Source organism: Trachurus japonicus, chromosome 21 (genome assembly GCF_045865225.1).
Source record: "Trachurus japonicus isolate A0001 chromosome 21, Traja_1.0".
Lineage (NCBI taxonomy): Eukaryota > Metazoa > Chordata > Actinopteri > Carangiformes > Carangidae > Trachurus > Trachurus japonicus.
In genome coordinates this window covers 33,457,881-33,479,819 of record NC_140927.1, presented here as the reverse complement: position 1 = coordinate 33,479,819, position 21,939 = coordinate 33,457,881, and the positions used below count along the sequence as shown (strand labels likewise).

Below are 21,939 nucleotides of genomic sequence, written 5' to 3'. Positions count from 1 at the left end.
CCTATCAACAAAAGTATGTAATGGAGAACATTCCACAACAGTTTCAGATAAATAAAACAGGTGTTTTAATATAATATATACTGTATATATGCTATATATGTACATATATTGTTTATATTCAAGCATCTTTCAAAGACAACATTTACAAGATAGCTTGACTCAACTGTAAGCAGTTATGATCTAAGGTGAAAAAAGGGAGGGGGGATCCCTGTTAGTGCAGCACTGTCTCTCCGTGCTGCCAGTGTCTTGGGTCAGACTTAAGCGTGGGGGGGCATTAGCACTTGCTTCGGTCGGGGAAGTGTCTAGGTCGGCACAGTACGCCTGTGTGCGCCCGAGCCTCTGCTGACGTGCATGGCTGTTGTGGCTTCATTATTGGTTAAGCATGGCGCAACTCTCATTGTCACCGGCTATTTGTATTGTCTGTCAACTGTCTATCAACCACGTCTCACATCGTTATCGTTTTATCGCCCAGCCCTACGATGATGTCATTGATTGGATCGATTCAATACGACATTACAGCCGATCACACAAATTGCATAAAATGCTAAATATCAGCCGATCCGATATAGCCGATCAGATCGGTGGAAAGCCTAGTCGCTACCAGAGTACCGTTAAGATTCTGGACAAACGATACTGTTATCGGTACTTTTTGAACGTCTCCCTAACTGTCGCGTAATAATGACACTGCATTGTCAGCCTGTCAGTCTGCCGTCTGACACACAGCCTCCTGTCGTGAGTGTGTATACCGTAAAACACCAAATAAAGGCCCAGGCGATCACTCAAATCAACAAGCGTTTATTAGGGACTTGCGTTTATTTGGGACCTGCCTTTGTGTGTCTCCATTCAACCTAAACCTCACCAGATATAACAACTGGACCTCCTTCTGGGGAAAGAGAGGCGTCACTCCGTGGCGGCAGGCGACGGTGGAAAGATACGTGTTTCTCAAGACATTAAAGACGGCCGGGGCAGACTAGTTCTCGGTCTTGCTGACCTCCTCGGTCCTGGCCCGCACAGGTACCAGGAGACCGAGACCCCCGGTCGTGCCGGCCCTTCCTGATCGGCCCCAAGTTGCAACAACAACTCAAGACCCTTTTCAATTTGTTTAAGGTTGTTTGTTCGTGTTTAGGTTGGTTATATTTGCATAGAATATGTTTTGGCAACCAGAAAAACAATGTTTGATCCTGCGTTTATTTGCTAAGGCTAGCGACGTGATGATACTTCGGTAAGAAACTCCGACTGTGAAAACACTGAGCTGTTCGTGTTGTTTATCCTGCGGTAACACGTCTCATATGTTGACTGGTCTACGGCATGATGGACATGGATTAAAGCTCCTGTAGATGTTATTTTTATATATAATATACGTATATATTTGGGTTAGTGTAAAAACACAACGGGTCGAGGTATCTACAGACATCTTAGTTTGGATATGTTCCATAAAATGACTTTAAATGGCCTTTACATGAAACTATACCCTTCCAGTTCAAAGTTGATCTTCACCTAGAGTAGCTATGTGTGTTGCACAGCCAGTTAGGGCCTCGCACCAACCCTGCAATGTGGTACCATTACCATCTTAGGAGGTGCAGAAAAATGTAAAGAGAGCAAACACCCATGTAGACGAGGTCTAACGCCTGTGGGCTCAGGCCTCCAGAGTCTGATGGAGTTGTTGACATGACAGCAGCTCAGGGTGGAGGAGTTAAAAACATTAATTGACGCAGCAGAGTATCATTTTAAACATTTGTCTCACTCCAATGGGTCATTCTGTGGACTTGAGTTTAAGGTCAGGTTTCTGTAGAAAATTACCACAATAATGCTTCTTACATTTCCTGCCTGTGTTACTCATTCATGTCTAATTTCTGACAGTCTTCATGGATGCAGAAATCAATGTAACATATATAACTCTTGATGGGCACGTTGAGGTGCAAACGTACGGATACCTTTATTTTGTGATCATGTTTACAGTTTATGTTCTAATAATCTGCAGTAACACAGTTATTGTCAGTCTGATCTGGATTCACAGAAACCTCCATGAGCCCATGTACATTTTCATCGCAGCTTTGCTGATCAACTCTGTTCTTCTGAGCACCGTCATCTACCCAAAGCTGCTGATTGACTTTTTATCTAAAAAACAGATCATATCCCATTCAGCCTGCCTGTTTCAGGTTTTCATGTTTTACTCTTTAAGTGGTGCAGAGTTCTTACTGTTGTCAGCCATGGCCTATGACAGGTATGTGTCTATATGTAAACCTCTGCAGTATTCAACTATCATGACAAAAACCCTAGTCAGGATCTTCCTGGTTTCAGCCTGGATTCTTCCTGCTTGTCAGATCTTGGTGCCAGTCGTTCGACATAGTAAGATAAAACTCTGCCACTTAGTTTTGAAAGGAGTTTATTGTAACATATTGATCAACCACCTTTATTGTTTGAGTTCCAGCGTGCTGTCTGTGTATGCTCTAGTTGTTCTACTTAATGTTGCACTTCTCCCGATGCTCTTCATCCTTTTTACCTACACAAAGATTCTTATAATCTCCTACAGAAGTTGTGGAGAAGTCAGGAAAAAAGCTGCACAGACCTGTTTACCTCATCTGATTGTGTTAGTCAACTATTCTTGTTTGCTAACCTATGACATCATTATAGTTAGACTGGAAGCAGATTTTCCAAAGACTGTACGTCTGATAATGACTTTACAAATAATAATGTATAATCCTCTGTGTAATCCAATCATATATGGACTGAAGATGAAAGAAATTTCTAAACACCTCAAAAGGTTGTTGTGTCAAACCAAAGTGAACTAATGTATCTTTAATGATTCATGCATTTGCAAACCTTTTTATGTAATAATGATGATGGTATGTATGTTGTGAGTTTTTAAGGCACAATAAAGGGAAACACATCCTAAAACATTGTAATTATTGATACATTTACTGCAGGTGTTTAAATGTCTGACACATTATTTTCTTTAATACCTGAGTCTGTCAGTAACATTGTGTCGTCTCTGCAGGGTTGACATATAGTATACTCCCTCTCTCCCTTGCCCCTTAGGAGGTCTTTCACCTCCTACCAGGCCATTGCCCTAATAAGAATGTATTCTTAGCAATTCTTGTCTGGTTAAATAAAGGTTTACTACAACTACTACTACTACTACTACTACTACTACATATATGTTGTATATGTAGTATCATTGATGAATTGTGATCAAATAAGCAGGAAGAGTGCAATGTGTATCACATTTTAGCTCTTTTTGAATGAACAGCCTTGCTTTTGACACATGCTGCTGTTATCAGTATTTATAATTTATCTTTCTGAAATGTATTATTGATATTTTGCATTTTTTCTCTCTAACGTATTAAATTATCAACAAAAGCTTACTGTATAATCCCCCCCCCAAAAAAACAACAAAAACAAAAACAAACACTGTACTTGAAAAAAAAAAAGGGGGTCCAACAGTCAAAAAGAAAGAAACAAAGGTGTGTGGTCATACCATGGCTCCACCTCAGCTTCTTTCTACAGGAACTTTGTTATTCTAAGTTCTACAAAGTGACACCAAAGTGACTTTACTGTAGTGACGAGGGGTCACCTGGCTGTGATTATACCTGATCCAGGATCAGTTTGGTTTGTGACAGCTGAAAAGGTTAAACATCAGTTATGCGCTGGCCTCTTTGACAGGGGGCTGATCCTAACCTTACCACATATTTGCCCCTCCCCTTTGCCCATATTTGGACCAGCATCAGTCAGTGGCTGCAGTCACATGATAGTGACGTCACGGAGACGGAATCCATCTTTATTTACAGTCTGTGTCCTCAAACCAGTTTTATTGTACATTCACAGGGTCCTTTAAAACTGGGGATCTACCGAATCCTGATTTTTGGGGTTCTGCCAAATACCGAATACCGAATCCTACTCCCATCATCAGCCCACACAGTAAACACATTAGAAATGCAGCAAACATCACAGTATGTTTTCTTCTGTCATCAAGCTAGCAGACTATGGGCCGGATTTACTAAAGGTTTGCGTGTATTAAAACGTGTGCAAACGTGATTCCATGCGCAAACACATGTGGAACCTGATCTACTAACCGGACGCACCGAGGATTGCGTCTCTCAAATGGGCAAAATAGCACGTGCGATCCATTTAGCGTGTTTGCCTTGATGAATATGTAAATATGGGCGTTTCAGCCAGAACGTGCAAAATACTGGGAGGAGTAGATGCAAATAGATTTATTTAGCGCATGCAATGTGATTTACCAAACCAGGAAGAGATTGCGGTGGCTGTTTTTGCGTCTTTATTCACCACGTCTGAAAACCATGTACTAACTGATACAACTTTGCCAACCCTTTATATTTAGTTTGTGATAATGACAGTGACGCTGGCTGTGCTGAGAGTGCTTTGAGCTGTGTCGTTCAGGGAGTCATGTAATCCCTAGCAGCATCATTCAATGACCTGCGTAGGGTTTGGTTCAGTTGATGTTCTAAAGTTCAGTAGAAACCGAACCCCATCAAAAAGCCCAAAGTTCAATGAATCCAAAACCAAAACCTGGATTTGGTACATCCCTATTTAAAACTACATCTATGTCAAATCAATCACACTGGTTAAAGGTGGACTCCAGATTAAACAGGAAGTAGACGTCCACAGAAAATGGTCGTAATACATCTGTGAATAAAGTGATTTCTAAAACATGTGCTCAGTCTGTCATTCGGTTATATCTCTGGAGTGTAGATTGAAATCAGGCTTAGTCGACAACACATTTAACTTAAATTCGATTTTATTTAAATAAAACACCCATATCGGCCCAAAGCTGCGGGCTGAGGCTACAGCTGGATACACCTACACCCTTTTCAGAATATGACATGAAGCTTTTCACCACTAAGATTAGACACCTAACTATTGACAAACAGAAACTGAACAAGAGGCACAAACACAGAGAGACCAGGCAAATGGGTAAAAAAACATAAAAAGACTTTCCTTGTCACATTAATGTGATTTATTCAATGTAGTGTTTTTATTCTTAATTATATAGCCATTATTTACAGGTGCAGCACTGTTATAATAAAACAATATGGTTTATAACTGTGAAATATGGACAACCTTGTTGATCACTTTATGACCATTAAAAACCAATAACAATAATCAGACCATTTTGCCTGAACAGAACAGCTTCTTCAGGTGTTTATGAATTTCTTTCATTTTCAGTCCATATATGATTGGATTAAAGAGCGGATGATAAATTACAATCTGTAACGCCATCAACAAACGTACAGTTTTGGGGAAATCGGTTTCTATTCTCAGTAGAAGTACATCATACATACTCAGACAGGTGAAGTTTATCAGGACCAACAGGTGAGGTAAACAGGTCTGTGCAGCTTTTGTCCTCACTTCTCTGCAGCTGTGATAAGACAAGATTAATATCCTGGTGTATGTGGACAGAATGAAGAGCACAGGGAAAAGGACAGCAGTCACTAAAATCACCAAACCATATATATTCAGCAGCACTGACCTCACACAGTGAAGTTTATAGACTGTGCTGTTACAAACTATTCCTTTCAAAGTAAAGTTACACAGTTTTTTATTGGCATTCAACACAGTTGGTACTGCAACCTGACAAGCAGGCAGAAGCCAAGCAAAGACCAGTAAAATGCTGACATTTGTTTTTGTCATGATAGTTGGATATTGCAGAGGTTTACATATAGACACATACCTGTCATAGGCCATGACTGACAACAGTAAGAACTCTGAACCGGCCAGAGAGTAATATATAAACCACTGAAAGAGACAAGCTGAGTAAGATATGACCTGTCTCTCAGACAAAACGTCAACCAGCAGCTTTGGGTAGATTGCTGTGCTGTAAAGAACAGAGTTCAGTAACAAAGCTGCGATGAAAATGTACATGGGCTCATGGAGGTTTCTGTGAATCACAATAAGGTACACAATAGTAGAATTACTGCAGATAATCAGAGTGTAAGCTGTAAACATGATGACAAAGTAGAGGTATCTGTGTTTGGTCACATCCACGTAGCCGTCAATAATAATATAAGTTACATTCAGTTTATTTTCCATTGAGGATGTTATCATACTACACACTGTGTATGGCAGACTGACTCAGTTACCTGGCCTTGACGTGCTGTTTCCTGCAGTGTTTTCACATACAGGTACAACTGTTGGGTCCTGTCTGTTGTTTTTATCAAATGTATTCACCCTCCATGGACCCCTCATTAAACCTTCCACCAGAGCTTCCATCATGTCAATAACATAAAACCCTCGAGGCATAAATCAATGGCAATCGAATACAATAATCAACCTTTCATTTTTTCAGTAAGTTGACAACTTTCACCTGAAAAGATGATGAGAGTTGTTTCTGCTGGTCCAGTGATACAGCCGGGGATAGATTTTTAAAAGAAAGATGTATAGTACAATGTATAGTGTCTAGTATACGTCTCCAAAAACATTGTAGACTACATTTCCCACAATGCTATTAATCCGTTCTTCTTTTTTCATGTAATCACGCTGAATTGGTGTTTTGTTTAACTTGTGCAACACGTCTTTCTGTCCATGTGTGTAACAAACTCCACACCATCAAGACCAGTGCAGCTATAATACTGATGACATCACTATGACATCATCAGGGCCATTTTCACTGACTTTGTCAAGTCTGAGAAAATTAGGAAAAGCAAAGAAACCCTCACTACCACATTAGCTGGACTGGACTGAGACAGAGGAGACATCATTCAGGTGTTTTTATTGAGTAGAACAAACTGCGATGTAGAAACTGATCTTTATGTCTTAAGTTGACAGACTTTTCCTTTAATTGGTTTTCTCCTTGTGAATTTCAAGCAGCTGTAGTTTGTCAGTCAGCAATAAAGACATTACTCATTAATTAGGCGTTACAAGCAGTGATGACACTGCAAAAAAATCCAATATCTTACCAAGAATATTTGTTATTTTTAGTCAACATGTCTCATTTCTAGTCAAAACAAATCTCCTACTTAAAATAAGACTCATCACATAAAAAGTAGCTTGTTTTTAGACACTTTTTACTTCTTTCAAGCAGATTTTCACTTGAAATAAGTAGAAAAATCTGATAGTGGAGGAAGTTTTTCTTTCTTATTTCAAGCACAAAAAACTAGCTTTCACTGGCAGATTTTTCTACTTATTTCAAGTGAAAATACGTTTGAAACAAGTGAAAATGATCTAAAAACAAGTTCATTTTTAGGTGATGAGTCTTATTTTAAGTGTAAAGAGATTAGTTCTGACTAGAAATGAGACATTTTGACAAGAAATAAGACAAATATTCTCGGAAAGATTTTGAGTTTTTGCAGTGGATGTAATGAAATATGAATGACTCTAAGAGACATGAGTGAAAATTAACTCAACACATCCGTTTCTTGATTAAATATAAACCAAAATCTGTGTAACAACATTATACAATCCCCTCAAACCAACATGAGCTACATTAAGACAAATACAAACTGATGCCAATAAGATCACACTGCACTAGTCATAAAAACAAATGCACTAGATTGTTCATTAACACTACAGATGCAACTACATAAAATTAGTTAACTGATCATTTCAAAGTGTGACGAAACAGCCTCTTGAGGTGTGTTGAAATTTCTTTCATTTTCAGTCCATATATGAATGGATTAAAAAGAGGATGATACACTATCATCTGTAAAGTCATTATTAAATGAACAAGTGTCGGGAAATTAGATTCAAGTTTCACTATAACAACATCGTAAGTCATAAAAAAGGAGAAGCTGATTAAAACCAGCAGGTGAGGTAAACAGGTCTGTGCAGCTTTCTTCCTGAACTCTCTGCTGCTTCTGTAGGAGATGACCAGTATCCTGGTGTATGTGAACAGGATGAAGAGCATGGGGAACAGGCCAATGTTTAGCAACATGAAAATACCATATATTGACAGTGCTACTAAGCGAAAACATTGAAGATTAAATAATGAATTGTTACAAAAGAGACCTTTCAACGTGAAGTGACAGAGTTTTATGTCAGCGTTTAACAGAGCTGACACTGTGAGCTCACAGGCAGGAACCAGCCAAGCTGAAACCAGGAAGACTTTGATGGTTCTTTTTCTCATGATCGTTGGATATTGCAGAGGTTTACATATAGACACATACCTGTCATAGGCCATGACTGACAACAGTAAGAACTCGGAAGCTCCCAGAGTGTAATATATAAAAGTCTGGAAGAGACAAGCTGAGAAAGTTATGACCTGTCTCTCAGACATGAAGTCAATCAGCAGCTTTGGGTAGATGTTGGTGCTGTAAAGAACAGAGTTGATTAACAAAGCTGCGATGAAAATGTACATGGGCTCATGGAGGTTTCTGTGAATCACAATAAGACACACGATGGTGGAGTTACAGCAGATTATCAGAATATAAACTGTAAACATGATCACAAAGTAAAGATATCTGTATTTCTGCACTTCTACATATCCACCAAGAGTTATATATGTCACATTGAATTCATCCATGAAGTTTCTCCAGACTAAAAGCATTAAAGAGTAAAGCAGACAGATGATGGAAGAGCCACAACAGGCTTCAGCTTGAGGACAGCAGGAACATGTTACCTGTATTACACCATCTGATTCATTCACACATATCAACATCAGACAAAGTCAAGTGTTGGACTCAGTGGGATGTTTTTATCAGACTGCTTCAGCCTCCATGGGTCTCATTAAACTCTGACCCACTGACATGAGACCAAGTCCAGCAAACAACAGAGTCCAGGACCCAAAGGCTTTGATGGATGTTGTTTCATCTTTGAGTGACTACAATGTCAAATGTTTCATCAGGGTGAAATATTACATTTTTCTTCACTCATCACTAGTTTTTCTTAATATAATGTGTTGTAGGTTTAATTTGAAGAGGACAGAATCATCATGTTTTCCACTCAACCCCCTCCTCGGTCATTTCACATCTCTCAAGGTTTGGAAAGAACCAAAACTGAGCAAAGTCCCAGGAAACACAAGTGAAGTTGTAATATTCACAGGTGACGTTGGCCTATTGTCCAAATGTTAGCTAATGCTACCCTCAAGTTTAAAGTGGTGGCTAAATCTTATACCTCTAAAACTTTAGAACGTTAGCAGCTAATGTTAGCCTTACAATGTCTCAGTAATATTTGTGACACTACACTAATTGTCTTCATGCAAACCTTGTTTTCCATAAGTTAGTAACTAATGTTACTAACAAATTTTCTTTTTTCCACAATTAAACATATGAAGACAAATGTTAGACAAACTGGAGGCAACAGAGACTGAGACTCTGGTGTTTAGTTTCTATGATGGGTCAAACTCTAAAAACCCTGTAACCTACATTTCCCATAAGGAATGAGTAAGAAGAGCAGTTCATTTATTTCTCCATTCATGTTTCCAGCAGATTTTCTAACCACTGTGTTTGTGTCTGTTGTCTGTTTTAAAGCAATACTAAAGAAATTTCAGGTTTGGTTGAGTTTGGCGGCGCCGGTGGACCAAAGCGGTAGTTTTTTGCCTGAAGGAAGACCCCATTTCTCATGAGCACCCGCGCCTATTCTCTATTCTCTATTCTATTCTAGTGTCGTAAATAGGGATGTCCGATATTGGAAATTTGCCGATATCCGATAACCGATTTTTTCCAAAATTAGAATTCCCGATTCCGATAATAACCGATATCGATACGCAGGCTTTTCCCCCCAAAAAACGAATTAATCCTGTCAGAAATTAACACATTACTGTATGACTACATCTATTGTGATGCCCCACTGGATGCATTCCACAAATTAACATTGTTCATTTGTTTACAGACACTTATTTATTTAAGCAGGCTTTTAGTTAATGTGTTAAATTGTTTTATTCATTATATTTTTATGTTTTTACTGTTGTATTTTTTTTTATTGTGAAGCACTTTGTGATTTTTTTTCCCATGAAAAGTGCTATATAGATAAACCTTACTTATTTACACAGACCACAGACACACACACACACAGATGGACGGAGGGACAGGCAGGCAGGCACGGACGGACGGACGCACACACACACACTCATCACACTCATTATTACTAATAGCCAACTGCACAACTGAAAATATTGTAGCGACCCTGCAGTAATATTCTTGTTATGATGTTTAAGTTCTGTGATTTCTGACGGACTGTGAATGTGTACGGACAGGTAGGGTATGGTTGATGAGAAACTGAGGGGCCGGGGTGAGTAAGACAGAGTCCTGTGTGTGTGTAGGTGAGTGAGTGAGGAGGAGCAGAGGAGGAAGTGAGAGCTGTCAGATAAGTTTGCGTTATGTTGTTGTAGTTACGTTGGGTCGGACGCTACAATATCAATAAGAACGTGTGCTTAACATAGACGTCGGACGGGAAATAGCCGCGGAGCGGAGCCAGTTTCCTTTCGGTCCCGTTAACCGACTGTGCCAGATGCGCCAGAGCGCGCACCTCTGTGCCAGGCTCGCGCTCTGCGATTTGTGTTTTTTCATCTTAACAGAGCACGCGAGAGATTAACACACACATTCACACAGGCTACACACATACGGGCTACACATGATACACAGACACGCAGCTGAGGGGCCGGGAACTGCCCATTGGTCCGACCTCCCATTGGTTCGACCTCCCGTTACTCCGACAAAATCAACCACAAGTCGGACCAATAGGAGGTCGAACCAATGGGTGGTCCCGTTAGTTCGAACTGTCATCGCTACTTTCTGACAAGCTCTTCCATTGATAGGAGCATGTAGCTTTCTCTCTCTCTCTCTCTCTACGCACATCACACACATACACGCGCGGCCCAGAATATCACCATATTCAGTCAGAGAGCCAGATCATGTCAGATCGCACACAACCATCATAAATGCTGATCAAGATGTGTAAACTGATAATCAAAGCCCCCCCTCTCAGAGTACAGAGTAAAAGAAATACACTTTTTTTTCTCTCCCCCCCTCCGCTCGAGCACGGCTGAACCTGGCCGGCTCGAGCTCACTTCACGGGCGCGAACCTGCTGCAGCCGCCGCTCCTGCTGACAGCAGAGAGAGAGAGAGAGAGAGAGAGAGAAAAAAGTAAATTTCGCTTTGGTTAGGTTCAGGCAATGAAGAAAGGAGTTGGTTAAGTTTAGTAAAAACAGCAGGTAGAGGCTAGACAGGCTGGAAGCATAATGAGCCTTATATGTTATTAATATGAAGTGCTTGTTTTGCAGTTAATTATGCACATGATCCGTTTGATCCCAGAAAGGAAAAAAGGATCAATGCGCAGCCTCTGTTTCCTTTCTGATTGCGTCCGTCTGTCTGTTCGGAGTGGGAGAGAGAGAGAGAACCCAATCCACCTGTCTGTATACCTGTCTGTAATGTAAGTTTGATTTGATATGAGTGTCAAGGTTTAATTACGACACTAATGAGCGCGCAGCAGTGCGTAATGACAGCTCCTCGTTGGTGAAACACAATAAACTGCACCTCTTCTTCCACGTGTGTCTTATTGACAGGTGGAGCCTATATGAATAATTATATAAATGCATAGTGAACGGTAAAAATGGAGAGTTTGACTAATAACTAGTCCAGTTCGAACTAATGAGGACCTCCCATTAGTTCGAACTCTCATTACTCCGATTGTCGGACCAATGGGAGTTCGAACCAATGGGAGGTCGAACTAATGGGAGGTCGGACCAGTGCCATGGACCCGAGGGGCCGAGGCGCGGCACGTAGAAATTGCGCATCTGGTGGCGTGTCCCCCAGGGTGCTCAACCTGGTCAGTGGGTGCTCGTGCACCGGAGCATCCACGGAATCGGCGCCGCACGGAAGACGGACAGACACACACAAACCCCCTGACTGCTGGATCAAACCACCACTGCATACCTTGTGCGTTGTACCGCAGCGCGCGCTGATTGACTTGAATGGGGCTGCTGCATTGCTGCAACGTGCGAGATGGATGGCGACGATCGGAGCAGAGAGGGATTATGAGGAAATCTGCGAGTGAGCGAACAGACACGTGTGCTCTCTGTCTGGCTCATTGAAACAGCCTATATCTTATCACTGGATGCGAGTGACAGGCGAACAGTCAATCATGTAACAGCTGTGTAGTTTGGTTGCAGCACCATCCCATGCCTGTGTGTTTACAACAGAACAGCTGTAGTAAGAACACGTGGACTATTATTGTGAGTCAGAATCAGTGACAGCAATTGTTAAGTAGCGGATTAAGTAGCAACGGTCCACCGCTACTTAATTCACTATGAAGGCACGTTATCGGGTTTTCATTATCGGCCGAAAAACCGATAACGATATGGACAGATATTACATTTTTATGCTAATATCGGCCGATATTATCGGTCGGCCGATATTATCGGACATCCCTAGTCGTAAACATCCTGATCTCCCGGTCGCGTGCAACAACTCTGTGCTGACTTGTTGATCTGCCTGTTTTGTGATTTTACAATCAGTATCTCCTCGTTCATGGTGTCAACCTAGTGAAATGTTGTCTGAAAACCTCTGACCTGTTGACCTCAGGCCTCAGCCCATTACAACGTTTTCAAGGTGTAGTACGGTAAATACGATTTGCCGTAAACATGGTGTATTTTATTTCGGAAATTAACCAGGTGTTTTGTTTTGTGTTTTCTACACGATTTCCTGTCCCGCACGAGTTTCTCTGTGCTGACTTCATGCGCCGTTCTCCAGCATCTGGCAAAAATAGAATCTCTGCGTGTTGCGGAGGGCTGCCGGATGCTGGAGCCGGTTGAAGCTTCACACATCGACTCGAATACAAACGGCTGCAGCTCTGCCGTCGTGCCGGAGTGGAGCCGTAGCCGACCCGCATCCAGTGGAATTTTCTCGTTACTTTCCCTCTTTTGTTTCTTAGGGTGCACTCACACTAGGGCCAGTTGATCCATACCGTGCTGAAGCCCGAATGCCCCCCCTCCCCTGTCCCCCGCTGGCCCGCACTCACACTACCTCGAACCCAAGCTGCTGAAGCACGGTTGCCTCCGACACATACGTCATCACGTTGCTATACCAACACGGCGGATGCGCTCTGACTGCAGAAAGAACGGCGCTTTGACCGGTTGTCATGGTTATCTTGAAGTTTAATCAAAGCGACGTTAACTAGCGATGTTTATGGCGTGACGTAATCGTTAAGTGACTGTTGTTTACATGCAGTTTAAGACATGTGGTGGAGAACAAGCCCGCAGCGCATTACATGTGCGCATTCCTGGCCAAGCGTATCGTGCCCAAGCACACCTCTCCTAACCGTGCCGGGCCAGGGAAGTGTACCGTGCTCAGGCCGTGCTACCGTGCTACCGTGCTCAGGCGTGCTTGGAGGCAGGGTGCACTCACACTAGGCAATCGTACCGTGCTTCCTAGAGTCTGGATTCTATTGCTAGTGTGAGTGCAAGTGTTCTGTGCCTGAGCACGGTACACTTCCCTGGCCCGGCACGGTTGGGAGAGGCTTGGGCACGGTACGCTTGGCCAGGAATGCGCTGCGGGCTCATTCTCCACCACGTGTCTGCAACAGCGTGTAAACAACAGTCACTTAACGATTACGTCGCGCCATAAACATCGCTAGTTAACATTGCTTTGATTAAACTTGAAGATAACCATGAAAACTGGTCAAACAATTAAAAAGCGTCATTCTTTCTGCAGTCAGAGCGCATCCGCCGTGTTGGTATATCAATGTGATGACGTATGTGTCGGAGGCAACCGTGCTTGAGCACGCTTGGGTTGGAGGTAGTGTGAGTGCCGGCCAGTGGGGGACAGGGGAGGGGGGGCATTCGTGCTTCAGCACGGTACGGATCAACTGGCACTAGTGTGAGTGCACCCTCAGTCTCCTCAGACAAAACTTTTAATTTCTTTGGTTTTCTTGCTGCTTCTGCCATGATAGCGGTAATCCCAAATAGGCGTTCGCATCAACTTTCTCTTTTTAAACTTGGGTCTAAACTTGGTGAACTTTCCCCTTAATTGGTTTCCTGCTCATGGAATGTGTTAATTAGCATGCTACAGCTGAAGTTTAACAATTTACAATTGATCAGAAATAATATCATAGTAGTAAAATATTACAGACTTTAAAATTGTCATTTCTTTCTTTTTTACCTTCCAATGTGTAAAATGTACAAGAATAATGACTGGACCATTATTGGCAGTGTCTTTGAACACAAGAAATCACCATTGTTATTTTTCTTACTACTCATTTAATTGGATTACAAACTACAAATGGAATTCCAACAGGAAGAATGACCAGTGAAACATACAGTACTCTGATGTGGATATCATGTGGTATCATGACAAATCAGACACATCCATCAAGACAATCTAACATCTGCATTATCTATTGATTAAACTACATTATGTTCATTAACAGTGTAGATTTAGAAGTGATTTGACCTGAAACATCAGCCTCTTGAGGTGTTCAGAGATTTCTTTCATTTTCAGTCCATATATGAATGGATTAAACAGAGGATGATACACTATCATCTGTAAAGTCATTATTAAATGAGCAAGTGTTGGAATATCAGATTCAAGTCGAACAATAACAACGTCATAAGTGATAAAACAGGAGAAGTTGATTAAAACCAGCAGGTGAGGTAAACAGGTCTGTGCAGCTTTCTTCCTCACTGCTTTACAGCTTCTGTAGGAGATGATCAGTATCCTGGTGTATGTGAACAGGATGAAGAGCATGGGGAACAGGCCAATGTTTACCAGTATGAAAACACCATATGTTGACAGTGCCAGCGATCGAACACACTGAAGTGTGAATATTGAACTGTTACAGAACAGACCTTTCATATTAAAGTGACAGATTTTCACATTAGCGTACAAAACAGCTGCCGCTGTGAGTTCCCAGGCAGGAACCAGCCAAGCTGAAACCAGGAAGACTTTGATGGTTCTTCTTCTCATGATAGTTGGATATTGCAGAGGTTTACATATAGACACATACCTGTCATAGGACATGACTGACAACAGTAAGAACTCTGCGGTGGCCAGAGTATAAAATATATAAGCCTGAAAGAGACAAGCTGAAAAAGTTATGACCTGTCTCTCAGACATAAAGTCAATCAGCAGCTTTGGGTAGATGTTGGTGCTGTAAAGAACAGAGTTGATTAACAAAGCTGCGATGAAAATGTACATGGGCTCATGGAGGTTTCTGTGAATCACAATAAGACACACGATGGTGGAGTTACAGCAGATTATCAGAATATAAACTGTAAACATGATCACAAAGTAAAGATATCTGTATTTCTGCACTTCTACATATCCACCAAGAGTTATATATGTCACATTGAATTCATCCATGAAGTTTCTCCAGACTAAAAGCATTAAAGAGTAAAGCAGACAGATGATGGAAGAGGCACAACAGGCCTCAGCTTGAGGACAGCAGGAACATGTTACCTGTATTACACCATCTGATTCATTCACACATATCAACATCAGACAAAGTCAAGTGTTGGACTCAGTGGGATGTTTTTATCAGACTGCTTCAGCCTCCATGGGTCTCATTAAAGCTGTCGTGTGTAAATTCTGTTGACCCCCGTATGTAATTACGAAAACACTGCTGTGCTTCCACATTGTGTCGGGCAGTAGGCAGGCAAAGGAAAATCGCCTGAATGTGGCGGCAGTCACAAATACGCTATGCGTAGTGGCGGATATTCATGTTCCCTTCCGGTCCATGCGAGCGAAGCAGTGAATATAAGAATCGCTTCTTGCAATGAAGCAGATCCGCCTGTTGGCTTCAGCTAGCGGAGTTACTCCGCGTGTTGGTAAGCTAAGGCACATTCACAAACTTTCAATCCACTCATTTTCGGCCTCATCAGTTGCACCAGTTGTTCCACTAAAATAAGAAAGTACTACATTTTCGGCTACACTATGTTTTAAAAGTAGCAAGAAGTTACAATGATTCAAAAAATTTATGTATAGGATTGATATTTTGATGCTTCAAGATGCAACGATTTTCATTTTGGAATCCGATCATAGCCTTGTGAATCAAAATCAAATCGGATCACATCACGTTCCCTCTGCCGCTGATGTTAATAGTGGTTGTGTTGTAGGGGCGTCCTCGACTAAGGATTTTCATAGTCGAATCTGATTCATCAGGTTTTGCCTTTAGTCGACTTATCATCGTCAAATCATGTTGTTTTTCAGTCATTGATTTATGATCTCATTTGCGTCTTTTTCCGCTCCAGAGAAAAGAGCTAAAACACCCAAATTAACAAATGTAATTCTTCAGATGGCATAAGATAACACCAGGCAAGGGCCGCCCCTGCCTACACGCAGAACACGCACAGTGCGTAGGGCCCCGCGATCCAATAGGGGCCCCGTTTGCACAAAGGATGCGCATATGCACAGCCGTGGGGCGCGCTACTAGATCAGCTGTCAGCGCGAGGCAGGAGAAGAGAGAGAAGAGACCTTTTTTTTCTTGTTATCTGACACCACATGCGCCGTCACTGCAATGATTGATAGCAATCGATCTGACCAATCACTGGTCAGATGCCCATGCTGCAGGCACTTGTCAAGCAGCTGCAGGTGAAGATGTGATCATGGCTTCGAAAAGAACCTACGAGTCAGGCGCAAGCAAGAGGGAAAAAAAGCAAGGTGGGTATTTGTTGAAGTTAGTGCTGTGCCGTATTAACGGTGCCGTTAACGCCGTTAATGTCCGTCAACACCGTTAATGGTGTTAATGCCAGCACTAGTAAAAATGTAAAACTTTGTAGCATAAGCAAGCACTAAACCTCCATGCTCAGCACAGCTGCTGCTGCTACTTAAGAGGTAGAGGAGAGATGCTAGCCTCCAGTCCATTTAGCTAGAGTCTAGATGTGGACTGTGGTCTGGAGATCAAAGTAGGCTAATTTTCTAGCGGCCCTTACCATTTATTAAATGTTTTGTTAACACCTTTGTCCGCATATGCATTCACCTCTGTTGAAAGGCAGTGGTAAATTTATCAGTTGTTGGTCGTATTTTCGGCTAAAGTTTATAATCTATTTTATCACCACACAAGGATTTGGCTAATGTTATTTTAATGAATGTAAAATGTCGCCATCTGTTGGTGAATTTAATCTATGACAGGCAGCTTTGGAGGAGATATTAGAGATAAATAGGCCTATTGATAGAAATGAGTATATTTGATACTTTTGTTGACAGAAGGAACTAAATTTCTATGTAGCTACATTTTGAAATATCAGTCTGTTTGGAACTGAATTAGTATGTTTTATTAGGATTGTAGTTGTAGCCTATATAATAATAATAATATTGGTGATAATAATTACAATAATAGTAATAATAGGGCCCGAAGAAATGTTTTCGCTTAGGGCCCCATTTTGGTCAGGGGCAGCCCTGACACAAGGACATTCTACATCCAGAATTTAAATATTATTACATTATATTATTATTACAGGGTATGTCTGTGAAGTTGTGTTTAAGTGGTGTACAACTCTCTAAGGACAAAGTTGTGAGGTGAAATGTATTTTCTGAGCCGAGCGTCTCATGAGAGCAGCTCACTGTGACCACTGGGTGATAATTAGCTGTTTACAGACTTGCTGTAGTCAGACCCGTCCCCTGACGCCTGTTGTGTTGTGCAGGAGACGCACACAGTGGAGGACACTGATGACACTCATTACAGTGTCCTTACATCAGCTTCTGTGTAAACCATGGTGGCGTTGTTAGAGTTAATTGGAGCAGACTAATTGGACATTAGTATGATGCAAAACAACACTGGCCATCACTTTCAGGATGAACTTTCTGTTTTGTCTTTGTTGGCACTGTTTGACCTCTCCGAGCGCTCCTACCACCCTGCAGAGTTGGGGTTTGTTTAACCACACATCATGCTGATGACTGATGACAGTCAACAGCTCATTGCCTTTGTGGTCAGTGGGGAATTTCAGTGTGGAAGAGTTAAGAAATTCTAGATCAAATGCATCAACAGATGGAAACAGAGACTGAAGCCAGCTTTGTCCCAATTCGGAGAATGTAGTTCATGAAGCTGTGGCCTTTGTAACCGTTGTAGACCATGAAGGCTGAACTGAAATGAGATGGTCTGGTCTACAGAGAATTTCAGCTTTGCATTACCAGCTTTGCATTACCAGCTTTGTGTCCACCCTTACCTATTCATCACATTACACCATTCCTGGCCCTTGGCCTTGACAGATGTACTGTTGGCCACTGAACTCAGCTGAAACACAATACTAAAATGCTAAACTTCCATTTAACAGGGTCATCCTGCTGTAGCTTGCTGCCATATAATTTTCATAACTTGCGAATGTGGCAAGGTGAAGAGGGCCCGGGCGGGGATTGAACCCACACCTCCCGGGTAAGAGTCATGAGCGCTTGCCAGTCACCCAAAGGGACATCCCTTTGGCCAAGTAGCCAGGGCACATGATCAATTGGAGGCATAGTGACAGGAACCTCAACTGTCACACAAACAATGAATTTTGGGATTTGGCGGTTTTTACTAATGTTCCATATGCCCTGATTAATTAAAGGCTTTTACGCATCACCTGTCTCCTATGAGTGAGTGCCTGAAGTAAGCCCAGTGCTTTTTCATTCTTCTAATTTTTTAGCTTCAAGAGCACCCCGCAACACCTGGAGTTTACCTCTTTGTTCCACCGCGAGCACTCGGTACCCCCCGCAGCCCCTCTTTGACAATGAATTTTGGGATAGGTTGGGCCATGAAGGATTGTTGGATCTGTCATTGCCCAGGAAAGGATGACTCTGAAGAAGTCCTCCAAATGGTTCAGTTGAGTTGCACTGCAGTGATGTAATCAGTTTTCAAGCTTGAGACATAACTAATTGCTGCAGTACTCCATCTCATCATCATCTAAAGGTCAAAATCAGCAAGACTAATGGGCATGTGGTGGACAACCAGGGACAGCAGGCCTGGTCTCGACCTCAACCAGAGACAGAAGTGAAGAAGACCACCAACAAGTCAGATCAACAAACTGAACTTGACTCAAGACTAAACTATCCTCAGGAATAGATCAAGGCAATCTTGAGATATCACTTTGATGACACCGGGAACCACTGGCATTGAAAATGGTTGATCCTCAATTTGGCCCTAATTTGAAGAAATTCTCTCGAAGCATTACTGAAATGGGTTTCTTGGGTCTCTCTCTCTGAAGAACAAGAAGAGGCTGGATTGCGTTGTGAGAATGTGCAGTAAAATTGCTGGGATTGAGCGAGAAGAAATCTCACTTTTACATAGAGCCAGAGCCACAAAGAAAGTTCAGGCCATTCTGGCTGACTGCACTCACCATCTGTCTACAGGGAATCAGCTGTTGCCATCCAGTCACAGATATGCCCTGCAAAGGTGCAGGACAAATAGATTGACTGTGGACTGTCCATGTAAACCCACCCAATGACACATGACAGGAGCAAAACCTTTGGGTCCTGGACTCTGGAGTTTGCTGGACTTGGTCTCATGTCAGTGGGTCAGAGTTTAATGAGACCCATGGAGGCTGAAGCAGTCTGATAAAAACATCCCACTGAGTCCAACACTTGACTTTGTCTGATGTTGATATGTGTGAATGAATCAGATGGTGTAATACAGGTAACATGTTCCTGCTGTCCTCAAGCTGAGGCCTGTTGTGCCTCTTCCATCATCTGTCTGCTTTACTCTTTAATGCTTTTAGTCTGGAGAAACTTCATGGATGAATTCAATGTGACATATATAACTCTTGGTGGATATGTAGAAGTGCAGAAATACAGATATCTTTACTTTGTGATCATGTTTACAGTTTATATTCTGATAATCTGCTGTAACTCCACCATCGTGTGTCTTATTGTGATTCACAGAAACCTCCATGAGCCCATGTACATTTTCATCGCAGCTTTGTTAATCAACTCTGTTCTTTACAGCACCAACATCTACCCAAAGCTGCTGATTGACTTCATGTCTGAGAGACAGGTCATAACTTTCTCAGCTTGTCTCTTTCAGGCTTATATATTTTATACTCTGGCCACCTCAGAGTTCTTACTGTTGTCAGTCATGGCCTATGACAGGTATGTGTCTATATGTAAACCTCTGCAATATCCAACTATCATGAGAAAAAGAACCATCAAAGTCTTCCTGGTTTCAGCTTGGCTGGTTCCTGCCTGTGAGGTTGCAGTAGCAGCTATTTTATACATTAATGTGACAATCTGTAATATTACTTTGAAAGGTCTGTTTTGCAACAGTTCAATATACATGATTCAATGTGTTCGCTCAGTAGCACTGACAACATATGGTATGTTGGTATTGCTAAACATTGGCCTGTTCCCCATGCTCTTCATCCTGTTCACATACACCAGGATACTGATCATCTCCTACAGAAGCTGTAAAGCTGTGAGGAAGAAAGCTGCACAGACCTGTTTACCTCACCTGCTGGTTTTAATCAACTTCTCCTGTTTTATCACTTATGACGTTGTCATTGTTCGACTTGAATCTGATTTTCCGACACTTGCTCGTTTAATAATGACTTTACAGATGATAGTGTATCATCCTCTGTTAAATCCATTCATATATGGACTGAAAATGAAAGAAATCTCTGAACATCTCAAGAGGCTGATGTTTCAGGTCAAATCACTTCTAAATCTACACTGTTAATGAACATAATGTAGTTTAATCAATAGATAATGCAGATAGTAGATTATCTTGATGGATGTGTCTGATTTGTCATGATACCACATGATATCCACATCAGAGTACTGTATGTTTCACAGGTCATTCTTCCTGTTGGAATTCCATTTGTAGTTTGTAATCCAATTAAATGAGTAATAAGAAAAATAACAATGGTGATTTCTTGTGTTCAAAGACACTGCCAATAATGGTCCAGTCAATATTATTGTACATTTTACACATTGGAAGGTAAAAAAGAGAGAGAGAGAAATGACAATTTTAAAGTCTGTAATATTTTGCTATTGTGATATTATTTCTGATCAATGTATTTATTGTAAATTGTTTGTAGCATGCTAATTAACACACGTGAGCAGGAAACCAATTAAGGGGAAAGTTCAGCAAGTTTAGACAGAAAAGTCAGTTTATACATCAAGTTTCTGCTGCTGGACCTGAAAACACTTAAATAATGTGGACTGTGACTCTGGAGGAGAAAATGTTAGTGAGAGCTTTACTGTGATGAGGAGATGTGGAGATAGAACAGACAAACACACCGTAGAGGCTAAACCTAAAGCTTAAAGCCACTGAGGGGCTGCATAGAACGGAGTAACTTAGATTGACACGCTTGTCGGCCACTGAAGAAGACAGACGACTTCCTGATTGGTTACTTTGCAATGTTTCTTTATTTTTCTCACCAAAACGATGCGCAACATCTGTTACCAGTGTGAACAAAAGTCCATAATGCACCATTCACCAGTACGACTCGCCTGCTGTAGCATGGCGGAGCAGAGTGGTCGAAAACTGTGGGGCTGTCCCATTTCTCCACACTTGGCTCAGTGTGCTTGGTTACGCACACACTTTGGTGACGTTTTGCCGGCGGAACGTATATTTGCATATAGTGTGCAAGCATGGATTAAGTGGTCAAGCGTGTGGGGGGAGATTTAAAAGCAATTGGGACACACTTGACAAGTGCAGCCTGTGCCGTTGTGCACAGCACACTAGCACAACTACTACACACACACAGCAACAGTTTTAATAAACAGTGCTGCTGGATCAGTCTCATCTACTCCTAAAGTGTCTCTATGCGCAAGATTCAAATCATAAATGTGTAAGCCCAACTGTAAGTAAATAAAACAAATAAGAAAAACGAAAATATAAAAACATGAACAGAGCATGATGAATATAAAATATAACATTAAAAGGTCATAATTATGAGATAGAAAGTTAATTTCATTTTATTGAGATTAATTCAATCGCATTTCCTAAACGTGACTTGTGGCTCTGGGTGACGGCGGACTTCACCGTGGTGCATTGTGGGATTTATACTTGGCCAAATACCGCTCGGATGCGGTCTTACCATAAGTGTGGGTAAAGTGCAAATCAAGCGCGCTGCACTTTCGG

The 21,939-nt window shown here is 41.7% G+C and overlaps 6 protein-coding genes across 6 annotated transcripts in view; 3 read left to right on the top strand and 3 right to left on the bottom strand.

Annotated features, from left to right (window-relative positions):
• The window catches only part of LOC146965605 (MAGUK p55 subfamily member 4-like), a 245,620-nt gene that overhangs the window by 192,241 nt on the left and 31,440 nt on the right, over positions 1–21,939 (top strand). The window lies entirely within an intron of this gene.
• LOC146965613 (olfactory receptor 6N2-like) lies at positions 1,860–2,792 on the top strand. Its single transcript, XM_085764634.1, has one exon. The coding sequence runs from the start codon at positions 1,866–1,868 to the stop codon at positions 2,790–2,792; it is 927 nt and encodes a 308-aa protein (XP_085620760.1). The 5' UTR covers positions 1,860–1,865.
• LOC146965612 (olfactory receptor 11A1-like) lies at positions 5,125–6,066 on the bottom strand. The gene has a single exon (XM_085764622.1). It carries the CDS (start codon positions 6,064–6,066, stop codon positions 5,125–5,127), a length of 942 nt encoding a protein of 313 aa, XP_085620748.1.
• Positions 7,559–8,479, bottom strand: LOC146965611 (olfactory receptor 13C2-like). Its single transcript, XM_085766327.1, has one exon. The coding sequence runs from the start codon at positions 8,477–8,479 to the stop codon at positions 7,559–7,561; it is 921 nt and encodes a 306-aa protein (XP_085622453.1).
• LOC146965610 (olfactory receptor 11A1-like) lies at positions 14,313–15,251 on the bottom strand. The gene has a single exon (XM_085766276.1). It carries the CDS (start codon positions 15,249–15,251, stop codon positions 14,313–14,315), a length of 939 nt encoding a protein of 312 aa, XP_085622402.1.
• Positions 19,591–20,529, top strand: LOC146965609 (olfactory receptor 13C2-like). Its single transcript, XM_085766249.1, has one exon. The coding sequence runs from the start codon at positions 19,591–19,593 to the stop codon at positions 20,527–20,529; it is 939 nt and encodes a 312-aa protein (XP_085622375.1).